Here is a 16,258-nt window from a genome sequence, read left to right as displayed (position 1 = left end):
AGAATTTATTGTTGCTTCTTAGGAGTGTTGGAAAATATTCTAATAACTAAAATTATAAGACTTCATGCGAGGCCAGTTCTGCCTTAATTATCGCCTCTTGGGGTGGAAAATTAAGGAAACATTAGTCAATGTGTTAACTAGGGAAACCACTGCCATAATGTGCCTCCACGTATCTGGGTCTAAAGTAAAAATAAAGCCACATACCACGAGGGGGGGGGGGGTGTTGGGTGGAGAAGGCAGAGGTGGAGTTTTTGCTCCAACCACGGCAGCGATGGAGCGCTCCGGCCGGAAATCCGCAGGCCCGAACCGTCCCTGGGCTCATCCGTGCTTCCCACGACTCCAGTGCCCTGCAGGTCAGTTAGGGAATTGTAGCGAGGGTTGTGGACACGATGGCTTGATTTGTGTTCATATTTCCAGCCTCCTAAACCGTCCCCATTGCCATCATTGCAATGAGCGCTTGAAAACTAAAAAAAAAAAAAAAAAAAAGCAGCCCTGGCCCGGTTTGGCTCAGCGGTTAGAGTGTCCGCCTGCGGTCCGGAGAGACCCGGGTTCGGTTCCTGCTAAGGGCATGTACCTCGGTTGCAGTTTGTCCGCGGCCCTGGTTGGTCGTGCGGGTGGCAGCCACTCAATGTGTCCCTTTCACATCGATGTTTCTTTCCCTCTCTCTCTCTTCCTCTCTCTCCCTCCCACTCTGTCTGTACAAAAAATGGAAAAATGTCCTCGGGTGAGGATAAAAAAAAAAAAAAGAAAACTAATGAAAATGCTAGAAACTCATTTGACAGCACAGCGTCTTTGGATAAACATACTGAAATCGCATTTCTCACTTGTGCTTAAAACTTTGGTGTGTGATTGGTGACCTCTGATAGGTGTCCTCCTCTTTGTGCGGCTGTTCGAAGCATACTGCCCACTCGGAGTTGTCCAGGGGACTCCAAAGTACACGGACGCTCATGCCCATGCCCACTGCTACACTTGTTCCCAAACCCCCTCTGTGTTATATTCCTAAGGAGCACAAGGAATCTTCGCAATTTAGAAATACTTCCACAGCCTCCCCAGACTGGTCAGTTTGCAGTTAAGATGCTATTTTCATTATTAAAGTTTGATTTTCTGTGTTTTCCCCTCATGGACTTCATATCACTTACTCGGCTGCGTTTTGAGAGGTACAGTCCGTAGCCAGAATAGTGAGCTGACCACCTTCTGGGTTCAGAGAGCTCCGTTCGGGCCGAAAGGCCAAGCTTCCGAGCACCCCTCGGTCCTGCATTCTCTCTGTTGTCCTGCGGACCCCTAGTTCTTCCCACTTCCCGTGACTCTCGGTCGGGCCCTCCGCCCCATCATGTAGGACAGTTTGCCTTCAGTGACTTAGGCCGGACACCTGCCTTCTAGCTGTGTTTGGCAGGCCAGTGGGACGAGGTCCTCATCAGAACAAAATGTTCTGGTCCTTTGGCTTCATCCACATACAACATTACTCAAAAGAGTTTTCTGTGAGTGGGACCGGAGCTGCTTTGAGACCCCCCCGGCCAAGCATTCTATAGGAGCAGAGAGCAACAACGCTGGAAACTTGGGGGATCCCTTCGGAATAATGGAAATGCAAACCCCATCTGCCTCGTTTCCTCCCCTTCAGCGATGTTTACAGACAGAGGAGAGGTTTTCATTCGTAAACAACTCTGCGCTCCTTTCCCCGGCCAAGTCCAGCCGGCGTGGGCTCGGCCCCCATGCTCATTAGAGTTGTGTGTCCCTGAAAGCATATTTCGTGAAGTATTTCGCCAGGACGATGGCAGTTTTTGTAAGACAGATGCCTCAGAGACATATGGTTTTCATAGATTTTTCCGTCTAGACTAGCTTTATTTAGTGACTCTGGGTCTGAACTGGCCTAGTTAAAGTTTCGTTAGGAGCCCGTATAAAAAGTTTAAGTGTGGGCATACCATTAAGGTGTAAAACAAAAAGTTTGACTTCTTCTTGGCCAGAGATGAAAAGGGATTGTGGAGACTTTCCTTCAGGTGAAGTCATTCTGCGCATCCTGTAAGTCCAGTGTGTTAGCTCCCACAGCACTGGCCAAAATGGGAAGACTTACCCTCAAAAAAAAAACCTGACAACTGTTAAATTCATATACTCCTGTTTTCCTTGGTAAATTCTTTGTGTTCCAGCTGGGCCGTGTGTGTGTGTGTGTGTGTGTGTGTGTGTGTGTGTGTGTGTGTCAGAAAGCTCTAATTCTTTCTCCAGACTCTTTACACAGCCCAGGGGACATATGATTCCTTGCCCTTTTAGCACCAAATTTTACAAACACAGCATTTCCCTCATTTTTAAAAAGTACCCAAGAAGCCACTGAGTAAAGGAGACGGAACATTTAGGAGTTTCTGTAGCACCTTCAACCCCCACAGAAGACAGGTCTGAGCCAGGGCTCGGTGAGAAAGCAGGAGACAGCAAGAGGGACTTCTCCCCGCGCCCAGAAACCGCCTTTCCGCCCCCTCGTTTGCAAGAGCGAAGGGCCGGCCCAGCCCCAGCCCCAGCCCCGGAGCGTCGGGACGTGGACAGAGCAGATGTGGGCCGTCCGGTCCCCGCCAGGCTCATCCTTGGCTTCGCACTGAGCATTTAATTGGACTTAGTCACATGTTTGTTCGCGGAGAAGGCAGCTCGCTTGCGGGGCACACTGCCGCCCGGTTCCTCCCCGGCCGGGGCCCCCAGGGCCGAGCCCAGCTCTGGAGCTCCTCCTGCTGGCCGGTGTGCGAACCGCTGGCCGCAAGGAGCCAGGCGGCCCTTTGTCTCGTCCCACCGCGCGGACTGGTGGAGCCCCGGGAAAAGCACGCGTGGGTGCGCGCAAGACTGGCCTTGGCGGCGCCGGGGGTGGGGTCGGGCAGAAATGAAACGCTCGTGCCACCCACACCCTCACATTCCTCGTGCTCCGCTTTTTGTTTGTGTTTCAAAAAAAAAAAAATAAGGCACGGGAGTTCACTTTCCCGACCGTATTTCTACTTCACACCCTCGCAGGGGAGGCCCAGGTCACATCCTCATGCCCAGAAGGGTCCCGCTCCCCTCGGAAAGGGACCGTCGTCTCTGCAGGGCTTTGACGCAGCCTGAGCCAGGTCTTTGTCCTCCGGGCCTCCGGCCTCGCTGCTTCCTCTCGGCCCCCGGGTTTGGGATGACACAGGGCTGTGCGTCTCAGCAGCGGGACCTCGCCCTTCCCAGCTCCTTCCCAGCACCTCCTTCCCAGCCTCCCTCCTCCTCCAGGCTGCTCTGGCCAACCCCTCCCTGGTGCCTGGGTGGGAGTGCGGGCAGGGCAGGGACAGGGGACAGAGGATGAAGAGGGTTAGAAATACTTTTAGCCCCGCCACCACCACTGGGACTCGGTGTCTGCAGCATGTCAGTTCCTGGAGAGCTGTTCGGGGATGTCTCCAAAGAGAGCAAGGGGGGCGGGGGGGGAGCGGCGGGGGAGGAAGACAGGAAAGGGAAGTAAAAAAGCCATCGGAAGGGACACTGCCTAACTTCATTCCACAGCCTCGTGCGTGCCAGTCCCTTTCAGAACCATGTGCTTTCTCTCCGCGTGGCTCTCTCTCCGCACCCCTCCTGCCTCCCTTTCTTTTTTGCAACTTTCGTTCTCATTCTCTACCCAGCGTCTCTGCTGTTAGTGAGACAGTGCTGGGCGGAAATGCGAAACGGTGACCTCAGAAGTGATGCTTTGTAGGAAGCTTATCTTGACACAACGAAGGCACCGGCACGTCCTCTGCTTCATGCACCAGGACGCGGAGTTAGTGCTTCCCGCTTTCTTTCCTTCACGCATCCCGCTTCCCCTGGAAAGCTGGGGCCTCCACCTTCCCTGGCTCCGGAGTCCTTCCAAGTCCCCCACCCTCTTTCCAAGTCCAGGCTCAGGCTCCAGGTGTCCCTGCAACTGCCAAGGCACCGTCCTGTGGTCGCACCAGACCCACTGTTCTCCTGCCTCGTTTCTCCGCCACCTCCACTAGAAACTCCTGGGCAGCGACTCTATTTCTGTCCCTCCGCGCCTCCGCACCCTCCGCGCCTCCGCACCCTCCGCGCCTCCGCACCCTCCGCGCCTCCGCACCCTCCGTGTCTTCATACCCTCCGCGCCTCCGCACCCTCCGTGTCTTCATACCCTCCGCGCCTCCGCACCCTCCGCGCCTCCGCACCCTCCGTGTCTTCATACCCTCCGTGTCTTCATACCCTCCGCGCCTCCGCACCCTCCGCGCCTCCGCACCCTCCGCGCCTCCGCACCCTCCGTGTCTTCATACCCTCCGCGTCTTCCTACCCTCCGCGTCTTCGTACCCTCCGTGTCTTCGTACCCTCCGTGCCTCCGCACCCTCCGCGCCTCCGCACCCTCCGCGTCTCCGTACCCTCCGCGTCTCCGTACCCTCCGCGTCTTCGTACCCTCCGCGTCTTCGTACCCTCTGTGCCTCCGCACCCTCTGTGTCTCCGTACCCTCCGCGTCTCCGTACCCTCCGTGTCTTCGTACGGTGCCAACCACATAAAGAGGGCTCCCTGGGGGAACCTACAAAATAAGTTCACGTGAAATATGTAATCGACATTTATTTGGGAATTAGCCCAAAATGTGGTGCATTTTAAGAAACAACTTAAACACTTTCTTGTTCTAGTCTACTGACAGCCTTACCTGGGTAAATTCTATTGTAAAACTCCTTTCTCGGATCATAACCTGAGCAGAGCTGATGTGGGCAAGCGGTGCTTCCAGCTCCCCCCCACCCCGCGCCCCAGAAGGGGTCCATCAGTGCCACCCCGACCGGTGAAGGCCAAGGCAGATATTTAAGCCAAAGCAGAGAAAGACTGCCAGCGTAGATTGTTACCATTTATCTCAGAGACTGATGTAGGATATTATAGCTTTGTATCATCAAATAAAAATCATGGGCTCTTTTCCTCCCTGTTTCAAATTCCATCAATCGATTCATTCTTTCCCAGTGACATACATTATAAAATCACGGGTTGATTTTCACAGGGGAAGAAATGCTGGCTCTGATATGGAGCAAGAATCACATTAGAGAATTCCTTAAACCCTCGAAATGGACTCCAAGTCCTGTGTTCTTTCCAACATCTCCTGTAAACTGCTCAGGGACCGTCCTGCTTACTCTGCTGCACACACTGGGGAGGCCAAAGGCATGCTGGACAGCATCCTGCCGTGTTTTCATAATAAGTTACAGAATACGATCTTCCACGTGGACCAAATGCTGCCTGTTACAGGGTTTTTCCAAACTCACCCTTATACCTTCTACGTATGTACCACCCGGTTGGTGAATGAACGCTCAAAATGAGAAGCCAAGTGCAAACAGTGTTGACATTAGAAAAGACTGGGCCCCATAATCTTTTCTCTTAGAGCTGACAGTCCCAGGAGGAAGTCCTGGGTCACAGGGGTTGCCTTTCCACTGCACCTGGAGGTGTGCTGCTTTCTGATTTCCCCGTGGGTGTATCCACTCACCCGCGTTCTCTGGCCTGCTGGCTGGGACACTGCCCTCTGCAGGCGCTGGGCGAGGTATAGTCTCAGCCCACAGGAAGTTTACAATGGTGCTCAGATGAGGTCTGCCTGGTGCGGTGCAGTGGATTGAGCATCCCCCCAGGGACTGAGAGACCCCGGTTCGATTCCTGGTCAGGGCACGTGCCCAGGTTGTGGGCTCGATCCCCAGTGGGGGTGTGCAGGAGGTGGCTGATTGTCTATCTCTTTCACATTGATGTTTTAAAAACAATGTCATTCCTGATAAACCAGGCATGCATGCCTTCGACTTGGAAAAGTGACTTAAGGAGTAAGTGGTTCAGGAGGGCCCTGGAGAAGCAGGGGTTTCTGTCCCCGGGAGCGGACACTGGGAGCACCCACCCCAGCTCACTGAGCCGCCAGAGCCCCCTGCCTGGCCCTGCTCTGGAGCCCAGTTCACCAGAGGCCCTGCGGGAGGCGCTCTTCCGATGCTAGAGAACGCAGATGCGGCGTTTGTTCTCTTCGGTTTTGTTTTCTAAGAAATTTGCCGGATGCAGCCAAAAGAAAGGAGGTGTCTTATTTCTTGTGGTTTAGTAGACAAACCTTTCCCCTTTTTTTTTTTTGGACTTGTTTCATTAACAAGATAAAAAGTTGGGCAAGTTCATATCAGATTCCTGTGGCTCTAGGAAACCTGAGGTTGTAGACCCTCCACAGTGCTCAAGGTACTGATATGTGAACTGAATTTTCGAGACGGTGAGATTTTAAAGCCTGAGTTATATTTAATAAGTAGAACTTGGGGTATAAAAGATGCCTGTTGCGGTCTTTTTATGCAGACAACTACCTCTCAGGCAAATAGCATGCCTCTACGAGGCTCGATCTTGTATTTGTCTTATTTTTAGCATTTTTGTTCTTTTTTTTTTTTTTTTTTTTAAATCTGCATCCACCTAACTACTAAGGTTGGACTTCAGCTATATCCTCTCCAAAGAGGAGAACTGGGCTGTGTGTTGAGAGATGCCTGCCCCCCTAAGTAAGTAGTCACTCTTCTGGTGAGGATGGAAGAAAACGACCATAATATAGTATCTAGGTCTTTATACAACATAAACCTAAAACCGATTTGACCCATGCTAAAGTCTCATTCCCAAAGAGATCAAAGTCTCCTTACCACCATTTCTATTACCTTTCTTAAGATTATTTTTCCGGCACTTTCTCTGATTGCTCGCACGTTATCTGGCCGGTGACTCGAACTGCTGAAATAAAGGAAGGTCAGAATTAGGCATCGTGCCTTGGAACAGTGGCTTTGGAAAGCCCAGTCCCAGCAGCCTCTGGGAACGTGCTAGAAATGTCTCACCCTGTTAGAACGCTGCGAGGGACCCAGAAAGCCGTGTTTTAACGAGCCCTCCAGGGAACTCAGACACGCCGGCCACTTGGAGAGACACTGCTCAGTAGAGGGGACCCTGGCCTGGCGGGCAGGAGATGCTGTCTTAGCACAGGACAGGGAGGACAGTGAGCTGCGTGACCCAGTCTGGCCCCCCGTCTCCCACTCGGGCACTTCCCAGCCTCAGGAAGGATCAGGGCGGGGCCGAGACCCAGCATTTCCTGAGGGTTGTTTCTGCCTCGGCCACATGCCGATGCCCCGAAGCCAGGCGCCCCGCTCAACCCTCCCCCAACCCACGTGGAGACTGGCCTCACGTTGTGAATAGCCAGGAGCAGATGAAATCTGGGTTCTTCCATTCTTTTTTTTTTTTTTATCCTCACCCGAGGACATTTTTCCAATTTTTGTACAGATAGAGTGGGAGGGAGAGAGAGAGAGAGAAACATCGACGTGAAAGGGACACATCGAGTGGCTGCCACCCGCACGACCAACCAGGGCCGGGGACAAACTGCAACCGAAGTACGTGCCCTTAGCGGGAACCGAACCCGGGTCTCTCCGGACCGCAGGCCGACGCTCTAACCCTTGAGCCAAACTGGCCAGGGCGGGTTCTTCCATTCTTTCTTTTTAATCCTCACATGAGGATAGATTTGTTTTTTTCCCATTGATCTTTAGAGAGAGTAGAAGGGAGGGAAGGAAGGAGAAAGAGAGCGAGGAACTTCAATGTGAGAGAGACACATCCATTGGTTGCCTCCCTCACCTGCCTTGACCAGGGCTGGGGATGAAACCTGCAACCCAGGTCCATGCCCTTGACCGGGAATCGAACCAGCAATCCTTTGGTGTGCAGGCCAACGCTCTAACCACTGACCATTCCGACCAGGGCAGTTCTTCCACACTAGGAGCGAATCGAAAGAGACAGTGAGGCCGATCATACACTCTCCTCGCTTACCCGTGAAGCCGGTCTCCCTGTCAATGCCACCCAGCCTTGTGACTGCCTCACAAAATGTGTCATCGTCCAAAACCCTGTAAGCGATCCATCCCTGCAGCTACAAGGCAACCTCAAATATTCCCTCTCCCCCCCCCCCGACTTGGAAGCAGAAACATGGCTCGTCTATGGTAACCACGAACCGCCCACGCACAACACAGTGTTTCAATAAACACCCACTCCGTGGAGCCGCTGCGTTCGGGTGGGAGGGTCCCCTTAACAGAGCCCGCCGAAGAAAACCCGGCACAAAACAAACCACCTCGCTTTGCCCAAAACAAACTGTCTCAGGAGGTGACTGTCCCTGGAAACCCTTTGCACGTTAGGAACTGGACCAAGGCAGTGAACCTTGACAGTGAACCTTGGACGTGCCTCTGGTGTTGAAGTTGGCAAACGTCTTAGCATTACTGAAGGGAACTCACGCTGAACAACTTCACGCTCCTCCCGATGTGCTTCCTCGTGGAAGCTTTCTACACGGATGGTGGGGGGTTTATTGTTTCAGAAATAAAACCGTGTTCGCTCCTTCTAGAAGGGTCAGGGACTCTGTGGGATTGTTTAAGTTACTAAGTTCGTCTATGGGTTACTTTCACCTGAAACTGTGCATATTTTCAAGAGGTCATCATTATTTTGAGAGGACATGATGGGAATTTTCTCTTTCATCTTTCAGTCATGAGATCGCCACCCCAGTATGTTTGCCTGTTCGATGTAAGGCCCGAGGGACTCCCTTGAAAAGTTCCCGATCGATAGGTTCTCTGATGATTTGTTTATTTGAAAATATATATATATATATAGTATGAGCCAAAGACCATGCTGAGTTCTGGGATATGGTGGTGAACAAGACACACACGAGCTCTGGCCCGTGGCAGAGGCTGCTCTCCCGGCCTCCTGCCTGGGCTCCTTCTGCAGTCGCCTGCCAACTGCTGTCCTCTCTTGTCCCGTCGGCACGGCGCAAGGACTGCAGAGGAGAGGAATGAGACGTTACTGGGCCATCAGAGTACTGCAATCTTTCTACCTTCTATTCCCAGTGTTGACTTCTTCCCTTCAATCCTCATCACTTAATTTCTAGGTTTTTTTGTTTGTTTGTTTGTTTTAATTGATTTTTAGGGAGAGAGAGGTAGAAACATCGATGAGAGAGAACATCAATTGGCCACCTCCTGCCTGCCCCTCACTGGGGATCTGGTCCTTAACCTGGGCATGTGCCCTGACCGAGAATCAAACCAGTGACCTCTTAGTGCATGGGTCGACGCTCAACCACTGAGCCACACCGGATGGCAATTTCTGGTTTCTTTGACCTTGTTGCAGACCTGCATTCTCTTACGTGAATTCTTATACGTGCCGTTAAACTCCCATCTGCGCCTGCTTAGGTCACATCTTTGTATTTTCAAGCTCCCAGAACATATCCTCCGAGTCTGAATTACAAAAATGTGCCCTATTTTTTCCCCTGTAACATGGGGTGCTATAGTGAGCCTCCATGCGTATCTGTTCTCTCTCACGTGTCTTCCACAGGGAGCAGAGTCTGAGTTATTAAAGACCGTGCAGCATAATGCGGCGCACATAGTAGGTGCTCAGTAAATGACGCAGGCAATGCATGGCTGGGAGCAGAGTCTGAGTTATTAAAATCGTGCAGCATAATGCGGTGCACATAGTAGGTGCTCAGTAAGTAATGCAGGCATGCATGGCTGGGAGGCATGCAGTAGGTTCCCTCACCTGTCTCTCATGTCATATGTGAGAAAATCAAGGCTTAGGCAAGCGTAGTGGGTTAATACTTGTACAAACTGGCAGTTGGAGCTGGAATCCATGTCTTTTGATTTCTGATTCAGATTCTTTCTGTATAAACTCGACGTTTCAAGTATAAGCCTCTGACAAATGCCTCCAAGTGCTGCATCCCTGGCCTCGTTGACCCTCCGCATCCTGACCCGGCCTGTCCTCTGACCTGGCTGAACATCTTTGTGTAGGCGCTTTTCACACATGTGTTTGTCCATTACTGAATAACTATGAATTCCCTGCCTTCTAATCACATTACACTAAATGCTGAAGACATGTGATAAGTACTGACAGTGTGGTCGCTGCTCTCAAGGAATCTACTGGGGGGAACACAGGCAACAATCTAGAAAACGAAGACATAATTAAAAACAGGGTCGAGCGCTATGAAACACACAGACATCATGAAGTGATTGGGGTGGTGGTCAGGGGGGCCGAGGAAAGACATCGGAGCCAAGAACAAACGGCTCAGAAAAGAACCCGGTTTGCATTCCTTTCTCTGTTTGGCTGCAGTCCTAGGTCCAAGACATCCCATGTGCAGGAAAAACTTCCCATCCACCCTGCCACGCCGCAGCCTACTTGTCACTGAATTTATAGTCTAACATCCACTTATTTCAAATACCCTCATGGAGTCTGACCCATTATTGCAGCAGAGTTTCCTTCTTTAAGTTCAAATACTGGCCACCTCCCTTGCCCCTCCCCTATAACAGCTTAATTGCTAAGAACACATTCCTGTAGGTGACGGGATTATGTATTAAACTGTGAGGACAGGCAGCCTATTTATCGAGTATTTATTTCCAACATCTACTGAAGAATTGAGCAAAAACTTTATAGGTAGAGTTTCCGAGGGTCTAAATCCTACAAGTCACTGTGGTTTTGTGTTGTGTGTCTCGCCACAGCAGCCACTGACTAACAAATACCTTTGTGTCACAGAAAGATGATGGATGTCATGAGCACTTAGAAGCTGTTTCTTACCGGAGGAGTAACTTTCCCTTGTCCAGCCGTCCAACATTCTGTGGCTGAACGATAAGCAGGAAGACGAGGATGAGTAAGACCAGCCTGTTTCTAGTCGGGGAGAGAAGCATAAGCCTAATTAGGATTCCATGTGATACTGAGTCATGTCCACATGCTGTAGAAACAATGTATCAAGATAGGGGAAGGGAGATCAGAGAAGACTCGCCCCCAGAAGGGTCTTAAAGAATGAATATGCATTCCAGTCCATGACCACGAGGAGGTGGAAATGTAACACCATGCTAAGCGCTGTCCGGAGCAAGTCAAGTGTCATGACCTCTGGCCTCGGGAACCTTCCCATCGAAGGGGAAAATGATACAGTTCAAGACTCAGGACCCAAGTTAAACAAATACGGCCACATTAAATGGAAATGACCACACTAGTGGAAGAGCTGATGTGTTCTGCATGGCCATCAGCAAAAAGGGATTATGGGAGGATTTTGCCCAGCAGGGAATGGCCAAAGCATTCCAGGTGGTCACAGTCGCCTTTCTGCAGAAAGGATTTACTTGTTTACTCCAGTTAGACAGCAGGGATTGGGTTAGTGCTGTTCCCATGCCTATAAAATATCTCCAGTCACACTCTCCAACATTGAGTACTTGCTTAATAATAAGACTAGCATAAGATGTTTCCTCCAAAGGAAGCCTTTCTTCTAAAGCCACGTAGACATTTCTTAGGCGCAGGAGGCGAAAGGAACTCTCCTAGTACCTAGGAGTTCATGCCCGTGGTCAATATTGTTACTGTTCGTCAACAATTTGCTGTCATTTTTCCTCGAGCATCTAATTTTATTTTATAGCTTTATAATTTTTTTTTTTAACATTTCATGATTGTTTTTCTTTAACTTTTCTAACCTCCCTTCTTCATACCTGAGAAGGGACATTTGATTTGATCAATTTAGTGTTTCCAATACAGAAGGGAATTCTATGTTATTCCAGAAGGGGTCTTTCTGGGGAAGGGGGGGATCAATGAGAGTTTTATCAAGAACAAAGGTTTTAATTTGTAGAATCTGTTGAACTTGGTTATAAAAATCACCTCTCAAGATACTACATACAAAGTCAAGTACACACACAGAGATTTATTGATACATTTAGGACATAGATGTGGGGTTTCAGGAAATGAAGGGTACTACTCAAGTTGAGGTTGTCAGATACAATCATATTACATTATCCTGAGTTTATTTATTCAGCAACCTCAGCTATCGAAAACCAACCAGACAGCGAGCAAAATGACTACTACTGATAAAACTTCTAGGACCCAAAATGGGAAGGAGAGGTCATGCCATTTTCTCAGGTACTTGGGTGCTCGGGCACTCAGGGACTCACCCCGAGACTACTTACACTTACTGTAGAGAGCGCCAAACATCTCCATCCTGATTTTCCTAGTACCCTGTACATTAGACGTAGATCCAGCACAACTTGGAAAAAGCTGTTGCTCAAGTCAATGAGAAGTGATCACTAACATCCCGACAGGGAGAAAAAGAGGAAGATAAAGGGAACTAAACATTCAAAACACCCATCATGCCCTGAGGCCGGTCATCAGCCCCAGAGTCCAGTTCAGTCTCTGATCATACGCTATGGGCTGAGAAACGGGCAGTATATTTCAGATGGCTTTTCCATGACTGAATATTGGTAATAGTATTGGGAGGGACGACTTCCGTTTTCAGAAAGATCTGCATATGAAAGACACCCTCATTTTTGTTTTTAAGGAAATGCTGGGTGGATGACAGCAAACAGTGTTAGTGATCCACTGCTGCTGGCCTGTCTGTGCATGAGCTTGTGGCGATGGCTCCTGTCCCGTGGCTTGGGGACAAGCTGTGCCCGCTATTCTACCTGTTTCTTTACCTCTCTCTCTCTCTCTTTCTAGCCGGAGACCACCCCCATCACCAACGCGTCCCACTATAATCCGGCCACTAGAATCCTCCCTGTTAGACTAAAGGAAGTGTCTAGCATGGCAGCTAATTACTAAGGAATTATGAGACAGCAACATATTTGATAACCATTGCGGTAAATCATGAGTAGTCGCATGTGTGGACATCGGTAGGCAAGTCACCAGTCTTACTAACGCATCCCTCACTCGGCTGCATTGCTCATGGTATGTCCAGCTCTGGGGATTTGACCCTTGGAAACTGCTGTCGCTTCAAGGCTTCCTTTCTGTGTTGTGTCAACCCAGGTAGGTTTGGATGGCAGCCCTATACCTTGGGGGCCGTTTGCCTACCCTGGCATATATCTGAAATTGCTTTGGACGAGTTTCCCAGGTTACCTTTCCGAGAGCCCATAAAATATCATTCTTAAGAGAGAGCTCAGATGCTGGGCTTCGACCTAAGCCATACATACTTACTTTCCCACACTCTGTTTGGGAGGACAGAAATGGTTTTCTTTATTATCAATGTTTCTGTCGACTCCGGAATTACCTGTTCAGATCCATTCCTTCCTCTTTATTTCATAAGACTGCCAGGAGGTGATTTTTTATTTTATTTTATTAGGATTCCTTAAGAATAAAGCTTTCCCAGAAGGGCAAGGTAGTTTGCAGAGGAAAGGGGACACCTCGCTTGCTGCGGAGGGTTTTCCTCCGCCCTGGTGTTGGGTTTCATGCTAGAAGCACATTCAGTCGCCAGTCAGAGCTGATTTCTCTGGAACCAGTCAATAGATTTGACTAGTTAATTTCAGAATTCAGGAAGAAGCAAAATATCACATCTCTAGAAGTTGCTGGAAAACGTTATTTCTTTATTTATATAATCACCCCCTTCCTAGGTTACAGGGAAGGCTGAGATGGAAAATATTTATTTTTCTCAGATTCATCTAATTTTAGGCATGGCTGACTACACTTTGACACTAACTCCAGTTTATTTGTTTATTTCGTTGGCTGGAGCAAAAATATTCCTCTTTTTCTCTGCTAGAAGCATAATTCTCTTATGTAAAAAATTGCCCTACCTCTAAAACAGGCTTAAAGTAACTTTCTATCCCTTCTAGGCTCTCTTCACAGTCACGAGCCTTTCTGTGGGATAACCCGATTTAAAGAGTGGGACCTGGGCTGCAAAGAAAAGCCATTTAGACAATTTTTTTATCCTCCTGAGGATATTTTTCCACTGATTTTCCGATAGAGTGGGAGGTGGGGAGAGAAAGGAGGGGGAGAGAGAGAGAAAGACGTTGATATGAGAGAGAGACATGGATTGGTTGCTTCCCACATGACCCCGACCAGGGCCTGGGATTCAACTGCAAACAAGGTACATGCCCTTGACCGGAATCGAACCCGAGACCCTCTCTCGGGCTGTCACTCCAACCACCGAGCCGAACCGGCCAGGGCCGTTTAGACAACTTCTATAGTTGTGCGACTTCAGAGTCTTTATCCAGGTCATTCCAGAAAACGGCATTCAGACACTGAGATCGAAAGCAAACTGGCAAATACTAATGTGTCTGAAATTTACGAGAGCCCTTTGGCCAGGGAGCGCCTAGTTCCGTCTCCAGGCTGAGTTCTCGACGACCCAGGACCCGATGAGGGACACGTAGGAAACAGCCGGAAGCCCACTGGAATCGTGTCTGCTAAGTGTCCCCAGACGGCAGCCCCAGTATGCACTGAACAGAGGCGTCCCGCGACACGATTTCATATTCTGCAGAAGTAAATCAACTCCCACCATCTGAAATGTCTCCCTTTGAAAGCAGCAAACATGATTTGTATGTTAACTTAACTTTAATTTCCTGTGCAGTTTATACCCAAAGCAGACACCCATAAAGCACGAAGTAAAAACTTTCAACCATTATTAAAAGGAGAACACTCACCAACCTGAATGACATTGGAACTCAACCAAAGGGTTACAGCGAGCCCACTTAGGCAAAAGTCATGGGGCTCGAGATTCCTAAGAAGGGCATTTCAACTTCTAAGTCACAGGTGATTGTATCAAGAGCACCATGCCAAATCTTCTCCTTTCTTTTCTTTTTCCTATGGAAAAAAACATGGATTCTTTGTGAACAGGTGTGCGAGAAACATACGATATTTTCACCATAGTGTCACCGCTCAGTGGAAATATGTTAAGTAAACATGCCTAGTGAGAGAAAGCATCTACCGTGAGCTCTTTTTATCAAATCCTCTCTCTAAGGATTCCCATTGCTTCTTCCTTTGAATTCTCTCAACGAGGCCGCTCATGGAGCAGATACTCCAGGGTTCGGCTTCGTGCAGAGATGTCCTTGTGTTAGAGGAAAATGTTGTGGCGTGTTCTTCGCTCAGCACAAACCGTGTCAGAGAACGTGGGAGATTCTTCGTCCAAGTTCCTTCCCCCTGACCGTACGGTCGTCAGTAGTGGCGTTTGTCTCTCTCCGGCTCTTGCTTCCAGAGTATAATCCCACAGTTTCTCTGTCCCAGCTGGCTCTCCTCGGGGGTCCATTTTTCTCCTAGTTCTTCTAGTTCTGCGTGGTGTCCGATGGGACCCAGACTCCCCTGGGAGTTCAGCGGCCACGTTGGAGAATATTTTCATTTTGCTGCAATACGTTGTCAGGCGCTTAGCACTGATCCCATTTCCCAGAGGGCTTGCGCCGTGCTAAAGGGAGATGTCAGGGTGAGGGAAGGGGTGTCAGGACGCGCACAGTCTGAAGTACAGGTTCGTATCCGGCCTGCAGGAGGGAATGCAGCGCAGTGAGCTCCCCGAGTGTCCCCCATCCACTTCCACGCTGGGTCTCCCGTAACCTCCTCCTGACGCTGCCGTGGTCTGTGCAGCAGCCGGAGCTCCGGCATGTCTAGTGTAACAAAAGAAAACACACAGCGTTTCAGGATTCAGAAAAATAACCTGTCTGTTCGATAGGGCAGTCTATTTTATTGTCACATGCTCAATCTTGCATGCTTATTGACTAATTTGGAATCACCACGGACTCACCTGTGGACAGATTAGTGCCATAGTATTCATTGAGAACAGCTGTCTTGCATTTCCGGAAATCATCTACCACAGTGACTCTCCTGAATATTGCTTTTAGCTGTGTTTTGTAACATAGAAGCGCTGTGGGGTCTGTTTATTAGCAAATTGCCTACGTGTTCAGATACAGACTCATCTATTCCAAAATGTTATAATGAAACTAGTTTCTGACTTAGAATTAAAAGCTTAGGATTAAAAAGTAGTCCTATAGATTAATTTTATGACTTTTTAGTATGGCATTAGCTATAACTCTCAAATATGAAATGGGACCTAATACCAGTATGTGATATATATGTTGATGTTTTCTGTGTACAAACACCTTTTCTTCACGTGTAACAGTGTATACACAGTAAACTTGTTTCTGTAAGTACCTGTATTTTGTGCCCCTCTGGGTAGGTAGGTTTAAAAGCACTTGTTAAAACGCCACAAGCATGAGTGTGATTGTATGTGCACTGTATATATGTGTATATGTATGGGTGTAAATATTTATGTCTATGCGTGCTTTGTATGTGTGGGTATGAACCTATTTTTGTAGACTGTGCTCATGCAAGAGGTAGCCTCAGAGCATCTGCTATAATACGTGATAACAGTGGTCCATTTCTCATAGAGTGTGTGAGGTATACAAAATTTTCTCCAGACTGTATTCACTCTGAGAGGCACCAAGCTAAGAGTTAGCATGACGACATGGTAGAATAATATCCACAGGCATTTGTATCGAAGTCCACAGCACACTGTCTAAGAAGAAACAACTTTTCCCGATGTAGCTCAATCAGAAGTGTAAGATCTGGAAGGTTTCCTTTAAGATCTCTAACTCTC

The 16,258-nt window shown here is 49.1% G+C and overlaps 1 protein-coding gene across 4 annotated transcripts in view; it reads left to right on the top strand.

The window, feature by feature from the left end:
- DNM3 (dynamin 3) overlaps positions 1 to 13,565 on the top strand; it is a 384,567-nt gene extending 371,002 nt beyond the window's left edge. For all 4 annotated transcript variants that reach the window (XM_036272290.1, XM_036272289.1, XM_036272291.1 and 1 more), the window contains one exon: positions 12,406 to 13,565. In XM_036272290.1, the coding sequence (XP_036128183.1) occupies positions 12,406 to 12,475 (70 nt within the window). In that variant the 3' untranslated portion in view covers positions 12,476 to 13,565. The remainder of the gene's footprint in view (positions 1 to 12,405) is intronic.
- The last annotated feature ends 2,693 nt before the right edge of the window (positions 13,566 to 16,258 follow it).

This window comes from Molossus molossus, unplaced genomic scaffold (genome assembly GCF_014108415.1).
Source record: "Molossus molossus isolate mMolMol1 unplaced genomic scaffold, mMolMol1.p scaffold_m16_p_20, whole genome shotgun sequence".
In the NCBI taxonomy this organism is placed as follows: domain Eukaryota; kingdom Metazoa; phylum Chordata; class Mammalia; order Chiroptera; family Molossidae; genus Molossus; species Molossus molossus.
Note: the sequence above shows the minus strand (reverse complement) of the source record. Positions and strands in the feature narration are given on the sequence as shown.